This window comes from Somniosus microcephalus, chromosome 11, assembly GCF_052327205.1.
Source record: "Somniosus microcephalus isolate GS21.2 chromosome 11, FLI_Smic_1.0, whole genome shotgun sequence".
In the NCBI taxonomy this organism is placed as follows: Eukaryota; Metazoa; Chordata; class Chondrichthyes; order Squaliformes; family Somniosidae; genus Somniosus; species Somniosus microcephalus.
In genome coordinates this window covers 213,354,620-213,364,673 of record NC_140997.1, presented here as the reverse complement: position 1 = coordinate 213,364,673, position 10,054 = coordinate 213,354,620, and the positions used below count along the sequence as shown (strand labels likewise).

The 10,054-nt window shown below is 42.2% G+C and overlaps 1 protein-coding gene across 1 annotated transcript in view; it reads right to left on the bottom strand.

The window, feature by feature from the left end:
• Positions 1-270: 270 nt before the first annotated feature.
• The window catches only part of LOC147111205 (coiled-coil domain-containing protein 3-like), a 323,375-nt gene continuing 313,591 nt past the window's right edge, over positions 271-10,054 (bottom strand). Inside the window, exon 3 of the mRNA XM_086001870.1 lies at positions 271-4,837. Coding sequence (XP_085857996.1) covers positions 4,544-4,837 — 294 coding nt within the window. The 3' untranslated portion in view covers positions 271-4,543. The remainder of the gene's footprint in view (positions 4,838-10,054) is intronic.

The following is a 10,054-nucleotide window of genomic DNA, read 5'->3' as shown; positions in this document are numbered from 1 at the left end:
TTGTATTCCCATAAAAAAAGGCTGTCCAATAATAATTTATAAGTTTTCTAATTCACCCTTTCCTCGTCAGTCTGTGGTGTGACGCTTTGCAATCCGTGTGTGATGCGAGGAAGCATTACTAATGTTCTAGTCAGCGAGGGTGTGGAGAAATGTTTCAAGCACAAAGCATGCGAACAGAGCCAGTGTAGAGATTATACAGGCCTCAGTGGATTGATGAAAAGAAAGGCCAGGCTCTGAAGTTAATTCTTTTGTCAAATAAATCTTTCAGTGGTTTGTGCAGCTCTTTATTATTATACAAAAAAGCTGATAAAGTGTAATTTATAGACAGAATATACAGCTCAAGCACAATGGCAAATAGCCCTAAGAGGCACACATGTGGGACGGAAACTCCATTGGAGGTCACATTCAATAGTTAATGTACAGGGGCTAAAACAACAGTTAACCACATCACCGTTACAAGGAACGTACGTACTGCCAGCATTTCAGCTTTAAACCTTTGAGTGCAGAGTGTAGTTTCCAGCATTATACACTGTTAATACATACGTTTTCCATCACAGCAAATAAGAAAGTGCTTGTTATTCCACTTCTGCCTCTTGGGTTTTGATCCCCATTTTCTCTTCTACTTTCCTCATGTTGTTTCTCCTCATTACTGTGCTTTTCAATGTGCTGAATCTGATTGATTAGCCGTGTCCAACTTCCCCTTTCTCGCCTCGCCATTGGATGTACCCCCACCGCCTCCTTCCCTCCTCCCTTTTACATCGGAACCACCATCATGGCCTGTGTTTCAGAGAACCATTATTTTAGACTATGCTCGCTTGCTCATTCAGATCTTGCCCTCATTCGATTTGTAAGTTTGAATCAATGAGACAGAATGTTACATTCTGGGATGTATGATCATTCAATCTGGAATCATGCTGCCATTCCAGTGAGTGAGGAACAAATTATTTGGCTGCCATCTTTATAAGCCAGTCTTAAGGATATCTCTGACCTATAAACGGAGCACTATTTCCTACCATTCCAAGACAAGTTTGAGAGTAAGGAAACTTAGTTAATTTGCTGATCCACACAGGTTTATACTTTGGTTGTTAGAATTAGCAGGTAAATATGTAACTAGTATTATATGATTTGGAACCTTTTCTCTGCATAAAGTATTGGTTCTGTTCAGAAAACTCACATGGTTTTGACAGGGGAAGGGCATTGAAGAAAGAGGAATGAACGGTTTACCCATCTGAAAAACACTTTCATACAAAAAAGTTAATGGGCCCTCAGTTCACATTATTGGTGAGTATACACTTCCCTTAGAAATGATCAGAAGACAGTGGTCAGTTAGGAAATGACCAGCCCCAAGTAACTACATTTGCATCACTGGCATCTCCGTCTCCACTTTACGTTTCTGGACAATTTTTTTTTTGTTGGCAGGCTCAGCTGGAATATCAAACATGGTCAAAGTATTTTGCTAGAATCTGTGCACGTTTGGACCATAAAATAACAAGAAAAATAAAAAGGAAAGCAAAGAAAAGAAAAAGAAAATGAAAGAAAGAACTAACTTACATTTATATAGCCCCTTATGTGACCTCAGGACATTCCAAAGCGCTTATACAGCCAATGAAGTACTTTTGAAATGTAGTCACTCTATTGTACTGTCGGGAAATTATAAACACTGATAAGTTAGACAGCTTATTCAAAGCTACCATTATTTTTATTAGAGTAGCATAAAACATTATGCCAGAGCATTGAAAGGACCCAGGACACAATCCACTTACTGTGAAGGGTAGTAGTTTAACTTATTTTGTTAAGGATCTGGGATACCTGGGATGGCAGGAATGACGTATGAAGAGAGATTGGGTCCATTGGGCTTGTACTCGCTGGAGTTTAGAAGAATGAGAGGGGATCTCATTGAAACTTATAAAATTCTAACAGGGCTAGACAGACCAGATGCAGGAAGGATGTTCCCGATGGTCGGGGAGTCCAGAACCAGGGGTCACAGTCTAAGGATAAGGGGTAAGCCATTTAGGACAGAGATGAGGAGGAATTTCTTCACCTAGAGAGTGGTGAACCTGTGGAACTCTCTACCACAGAAGGCAGTTGAGGCCAATTCATTAAATATATTCAAGAAAGAGTTGGATATATTTCTTAAGGCTAAAGGGATCAAGGGATATGGGGAGAGAGCAGGGACAGGGTACTGAATTTGGATGATCAGCCATGATCGCATTGAATGGCGGAGCAGGCTCGAGGGGCCGAATGGCCTACTCCTGCTCCTATCTCCTATGTTTCGATGTTTCTATCCAATTTTATTAGTTACTTGTTTTCTCCCATAAGGCCTTTCATGAACGGAGATGGCAGACGCACGATGCGCTCTCAACAAGATGGTGTGAAGTGTATAAGGGGTGGCATGGAATGGGCCAACTGCTTATCTGCTCCCTGTAGGGACAGTATTCAGTCTCCACTCGTTGTTTCCTCCAGATCGCACAGCTGAGATCAGAAGCTCAGGGTGTGAGGAATGGGAGTCCTACCAGTCTTGATATATTAGGACACCAATGTAGTTAATGTCACACCACCACACTGCTGTGCAGGAGCCCTAACTTCCCCACTCCTATATTCTTCATTCAATTTGTACTTTAGAATGAGAAGAAAGTAGACTTTGAAAGCAAGAAACTAGAAAAGGTGAAAACTGTTTTATTAATACTTGGATCAAGACCCTTCTGCTTAATAATCAGTAACAAGTCTACATTTGTGCAAACACTGAGATCACTTATTATGTGTCAGTGATACTTTTACATCAATTATAACGATTCAGTACATCAATGAAAATTCTAACACAAATGCACGGTTAACCTTTAAATAATATCCTTATTTCTAAGGATTTTTTTGTTGTAAGGGTTCATCAGGACCTTCCTGTTGATTTCATTATTATTTCACTCTGATTAATGTCATTGTATCACGTGCTTGTAAATAAATGAAAAATGTTTGCTAACCATTTTCTTCAAGGTGAGATGTGATTGTGTGGTTCTCCCTTCTTAAACTAAGTGGAATAAACTCCTCCCAAATTAACCGAATAAGCCCAGAATAATCACTGCGGTCTAGCCCCTCCTGCAAGTCGCTGAGTTTAATCAGTGTATTAGACGCCCTCCCCACAGAAATTTATAAATGTAATGATTAATCACAGCATGAGAATTCCTCCCATGAATGACTGTGCTCCAGGAGTAATGACTGCAATTTAAGATACCCCCACAGCCGCCAAGGTTGCCAAGCTCCAGGAGAAAACACTCATATATAAACTGCAGCATTTTCTATCTAAGCTATAAATTCTTAAACAAAAAAAAAATCTAGACCAGCTAAATCTGTTCTGGCCAAGCAAGGAAATAAGAAATTAAAAGCATTATAAGCGCACAGATGAAAAGTGGTCATGACAGGAAGCAGCCTACCTAATCTAGTCTAAAGTAATCACAGACAGAGTCACCTGTACACTGTGCAATGGATTGCTGGTAATGGGTGATTCAAGTTAACTGACCGCATGTGGGGACAAGGAGAACCAGCAGGCACAACAATCTTCAAATGGACTTGAATCAAGTTGCTTAACGTGGTAATTAACAATTTCACTTAAGGGTATTACTGAAGTCTTTAATGACAGAGCCTTTGCCTGTGCCTGTGGTAGAAGTGTTCTGGCCAGCCCATTTTCTCACTCAGACTTCAGCAACCTCTTCCAGTTCTACAGTAGGGAGTTACATAGAGAATAACAGGCAGTTAATGTGGTATTGGGTACAGGATAGCAGAAGAATGACACTTTAATGCACTCAAGGAGTTCAAAATATGTGATGAACTATAAGAAAGAAGCTGAAGTGATTTACATGGTATCCTGTTGGCCATCTTTTATACTGTTTGTGCTTTTTCTCCTCCAATTTAAAGTATTTCTGAGCTTTACTATTTACTTACACAATGGCCACTTCAATCATGGCAAGAAATTGGAAAATAAATGTATGTATTTAATATGCAATTTTTTTGCTTAGTAAGGGAAGTCAGTACTAGGAAATAGGATATTTATCCCTTTTTAAACCAAATATCTGCATTAAGTACTCCAATGGTTAGTATAGTATAGACTAGACAGACTAAAGCTCCTTTTACCAATAATATGCACCCTCCCAGCCTCAGTACATCATGAACCATTGCCCTGGTATCATTTGTTCTGTTTTCCACACTAGCCACTGAGTGAGATTGCCAATTGAATGATAATTGTAACAAAGCTTTGGCTAGTTTTGTGCTGTGGGACCCATGCTGGCTTAATCCTGCTCCAGTCTAACTTCATTTAGGACTCTTACAAGAATGTTAACTAAAAACAAAAAGTGGACTTAAAATGCCCATAAAATATAATGCAACTGTGAGAGCCAAACAACACACATTTTTTCTACTTCACTGCACTATAGTGCTACTGGGAATAGCTAGCCGCTGTAGTGTAGGCAGTTTCCACGAGTGTTGTGTTCCCACTTAGTAAGGGAAGCGTTACATCTCTGACTTACAGACTATTACAGCTAGTGAGTCTGCAACCTTACAGTTTATGGCTGACTGGTTTCTTGACTGGTTTCTTTAGGATCTGCTTGCCAGTGTCCTGTTTGGCATTCAACTTTCCTCTCTCCTTGTTCTGTTCCTTCTGCAAGAGCTGCTTCATGAGTATTGCCTCTCTCTTGCTCTCTTTTTTCACCTGCCGAAGGGAGCGTTTAATCCTCTTCACCTTCTCGCGCAGGTGGTTGTTGGCCTTTTCAAGAGATCTCACTTTCTGGGAGAGCTTCCTCACACGATCTTCCTCCTCATAAAGCGCCTTCTGCACGGTTGAGCACAGGAGCTGAAGGAAACATTGAAGGCATAGAATACAGGACATCAAGCTATTGCAACAGCTTTCTGTTTTTTTACAGCGGGTCTAATAGGATACCAAGGTAAAATGACTACAAAGTAGCTACCTACTCGATATAAAAATGGTGAGAATCATAATACTAGACTTTAACATTGGCAGTAACCCTTTAAAATAACTAGGTTACCGCTGGTCTTAAAATATCATCAATTGAAACTTTTTGGCAATGCTGCCTATAACCACTTGTATTTTCTTTTTGGTCAGCCAGATGTTTCACTTGTATGGAAGCCCATCATCATGTTTAAGAGTCTCCAAACCAAGCTGCTGAGAAATGTATAGATGCAGAATTTCTTCTTGGCCAATACAGAGTGCACACTCTCTCCCCATACAGACACATCCAATTTATCCAAATCCAAAGAGCTTAGTGCATGTTAGGAGATCCAAGGCTTAGAAACCAGGGGTAATGCTAGATTATAACCAGCTAAAACGGCACAGCTTACTAGTACAGGATACTGGTAAGCTCCCTACAGCTTGTCGAGCTAGGATCACCCTATCCTTTTGAAGATTGGCTGACAGTGTTATCTGGAGCCAAATGGGAAGCGTCTCAAGCCCCAGTGATAGGTCTATGCCACCAGGTTCCATTCGTGAGCCAGGCTGGCTGGTCAGTCATTAACGGTGCCTGGAGTATTGCAGACCTGTACGCTTCAGATATTGGATTACTGACTCTAAGATAGATGATTGATGGTTCCAAACTACCATCACCAGGTATATCATTTTACAGTGCCCTTAACTCCAAAGAGACTCAGCTTATATATCTACTTATATGAATAATATTGATTAGTATAAACTAAAGGTTTCTTATCCAATTTATGTATCATCTCCCACTAACATTACAGTAACTTGTTCTATTCTTCCATATTACACCAAGTGATTCACATCCCTTCCAGTATTAGCCTGATTAACTCGGTCCTCTCCTTCTTGCATAGGACGATTCAATCCCCCCCACCCCCATATTACATTGACTGATTAATCCGCCATATTACAACGATTGATTCAGTCCCCATATTACAATGATTTAATCCCCCCGTTACAAGGAATGATTCAGTCCCTCTATATTACAATGAATGATTCCATCCCCCAATAGTTACAATGACTGATCTAATCCTTCGTTATTTACGGTGAATGATTCAATCCTCCCACCCCTCTCATATAACAAATATCAATTCCGTTCCCCAGCATCAGAAACAAAGTTGTAGCCTCTTTTTTGGATGTGCTTCAAGGATATTTGATAGTTCTGATGGGAGTCTGTGGGACTGTGATTAATATATCAGCATCTATATGAAACTATGCTCTACACTTAAAAAAACATATAGTGGAAGTCCTTAGGCAGGATGTGACCAATCCACGTTCTATAGTCAAGCACAAATAAAATCATAGACAACTGTTTCCTCTTAAAAACAGTTGATCCTTATCAGAGATGAAAATATTCTGTATGAACTGCATAGGGTCTCTATACTACAGCCAAAACAAACACAAGATTGAATTTTTCCATTTTCTTAAGCACATTTTTAAAATGGAGACAAGTTCCTCAAGCACTGGACTCTGCTGTTTGTGTAGATATTTATTCCTGGACCCTGGACAGTGCTCTCTGCACAGGTGTGTCCCTGGACCCTGGACAGTGCGCTCTGCACAGGTGTGTCCCTGGACCCTGGACAGTGCTCTCTGCACAGGTGTGTCCCTGGACCCTGGACAGTGCTCTCTGCACAGGTGTGTCCCTGGACCCTGGACAGTGCGCTCTGCACAGGTGTGTCCCTGGGTCTTGGACTGTGCTCTCTGCACAGGTGTGTCCCTGGGTCCTGGACAGTGCTCTCTGCACAGGTGTGTCCCTGGGTCCTGGACAGTGCTCTCTGCACAGGTGTGTCCCTGGGTCCTGGACAGTGCTCTCTGCACAGGTGTGTCCCTGGGTCCTGGACAGTGCTCTCTGCACAGGTGTGTCCCTGGGTCCTGGACTGTGCTCTCTGCACAGGTGTGTCCCTGGGTCCTGGACTGTGCTCTCTGCACAGGTGTGTCCCTGGACCCTGGACAGTGCTCTCTGCACAGGTGTGTCCCTGGGTCCTGGACAGTGCTCTCTGCACAGGTGTGTCCCTGGACAGTGCTCTCTGCACAGGTGTGTCCCTGGATCCTGGACAGTGCTCTCTGCACAGGTGTGTCCCTGGGTCCTGGACGGTGCTCTCTGCACAGGTGTGTCCCTGGGTCCTGGACAGTGCTCTCTGCACAGGTGTGTCCCTGGGTCCTGGACAGTGCTCTCTGCACAGGTGTGTCACTGGGTCCTGGACAGTGCTCTCTGCACAGGTGTGTCCTTGGGTCCTGGACAGTGCTCTCTGCACAGGTGTATCCCTGGGTCCTGGACTGTGCTCTCTGCACAGCTGGGTCCGGGACAGTGCTCTCTGCACAGGTGTGTCCCTGGGTCCCGGACAGTGCTCTCTGCACAGGTGAGTCCCTGGATTCTAGCTCATTCTTAAAGTTTTAATAGTTGTACCATCTTACGAAACTCTCTTAGGAAGGAAATTGGTCTCTGGGACTTTCTGGTAGTATTGCAGTGATGTCAGTGAAACTTGTTATATATCACTAATCAGACTCACAGCATGAAACCATAACATGTACATCACAAATTAATGTGTTGCTACGTGTGTGATATATATATATATATATATATATATAAATATATATATATACACACTTGCACATTTTGGTTTGTTTATCACATCTATCTATATACAAATTTCTTTTCAGTGTAGCACTTCAAAGAACTTGCATTTATATAGTGCCTCAGGATGTCCCAAAGTGCTTTACAGCCAATGGGGCACTTTTGAAGTATAGGTTATAATATAGCAAATGTGGCAGCCAATTTGCACACAGCAAGGTCCCACAAAGAATGACCAGATCATCTGTTTTAAGTGCTGGTTAAGGGATAAATATTGGCCAGGACACTGGTAAGAAATCCCCATGTCTTCTTTGCACATCATAGAATTATAGAATGGTACAGCACAGAAAGAGGCCATTCGGCCCATCGAGTCTCTTTCGAAGAGCAATCCAGTTAGTCACACTCCTCTGCTCTTTCCCCATATCCCTGCAATTTTTTCTCCTCCAAGTATTTATCCAATTCCCTTTTGAAGGCTACTATTGAATCTGTTTCCACCACCCTATCAGGCAGTGCGTTCCAAATCCTAACCACCTGTTGCGTAAAAAGGTTTTTCTTCATGTCGCCTGTGGTTCTTTTGCCAATCACCTTAAATCTGTGCCCTTTGTTTATCAACCCTTCAGCCATTGGAAACAGTTTCTCTTTATTTACTCTACCTAAACCCTTCATGATTCTAAATGCTTCTGTCAAATCTCCTCTTAGCCTTCTCTGCTCTAAGGAGAACAACCCCAGCTTCTCCAGTCTATCCACATAACTGTAATCCCTCATCCCTGGAACCATTCTAGTAAATGTCTTCTGTACCCTCTCCAAAGCTTTCACTCCCTTCCTAAAGTGTGGTGTCCAGAATTGGACACAGTACTCCAGCTGGATCTGAATTAGTGTTTTATAAAGGTTTAGCATAACCTCTTGGCTATCGTACTCTGTGCCTCTATTTATAAAGCCCAGGATGCCATGTGCTTTATTCATGCTTTGTTAACCTGCCTCCTTCAAAGATTTGTGCACAAACACCCCCAGGTCTCTCTGTTCTTGCACCCCCTTTAAAATTGTACCATTTAACATGTATTGTGTCTCCTCATTTCTCCTACCAAAATGTATCACCTCACACTTTTCCGCATTGAATTTCATCTGCCATGTGTCCACCCATTCCAACAGCCTGCCTATGCCCTTTGAAGTCTATTACTATCTTGCTCACTGTTTCAAATTTTGTGCCATCTGCAAATTTTGAAATTGTGCCCTATACCCACAAGTCCAAGTCATTAATGTGTACCAAAAACAGCAGTGGTCCTAGTACTGAACCTTGGGAAACACCTCCCTCCAGTCCAAAAAACAGTCATTCACCATAACTCTCTCTGTTTTCCATTCCTTAATCAATTTTGTATCCCTGCTGCTACTGCCCCTTTTATCCCATGGGCTTCAATTTTGCTAACAAGCCTATTACATGGGAAATTTTACATTACAGAAGGGGCTTCAGTTTAAAGTCTCACCCGAAAGACAGCACCTCTGAAGTGCCAGCCTAGATTACATACTCAGGTCTCGTGGAGTGGGACTTGAACCCACAACATTCGGGTTCATAGACGAGAGTGTTGCCACTAATGGGAGGCGCAAAGGCACCCAATTTCTTGGTTTGTTATTCTTTAGAGTTATACCTTTCAAGCACTCAAACTAACTAGGACAACAAACTAAATCAATTACTCAAATATTTTGAAGAACCTTCTGTTTCCTGTTTTTTTCTCTCCAAATATCCAAGACTCAAAATAAAGTTTCTCACAAAATAAAAACTTAAAAAACTATAAATTTCACACAAATTTATCCAACGTTACTCCTGCAATTGTCTTTCCTTACTTTTAATAGTTTCAATAATATTTTGCTCCTCAGGCCTCAGCCTCTTTAACGAGCCTTGGACTCTATTTTCTCCCTCTCCCTACACCGACAGCACGCCTACACACCAGCGGCCCCCTTCCCCCATCGCCCAGCCATGCCTCCCTCTCTCCTCCACCACCAAGCAGATTCAATGCACCACACCTTCAAAATTACGCCCGTTATCTCTAAATTTTTACCTTTCTCCAGTTTAAAACTGTTTTGCATTCTTTTGCCTTCCCCATTTTCTGACGTTTCATCAGCCTCCTGATTAGGGTTGCCAACCCTCCAGGGTTGCCCTGGAGCCTCCAGGAATTAAAGATTAATCTGCAGCGAGCAGAATCATTATAGGGGCATTAAAGAAATTGTGTGTGTTTTTTTTTCTTGTTTTCTTTGAACACTTTTGTTGATTAGTGTAGAAATATTGGAGAGGGGGAAAAAAGGCTGTTTGAGCGGGTGGGATGGTTGGAGGCGGGAGGTCATGTGATGGACCCTCCAGGAACGTGTCCAGCCAGAATTGGCAACCCTACTCCTGATCCCACGACCCAGCAACCACATCATGCACCTTCTTTCTCATTTCACCCTTCTTGTTCATTCTTGTCCCTAACGCAAGCCTTTTTATTTACTTTTCTACATTCTTGCCTGTTATGATG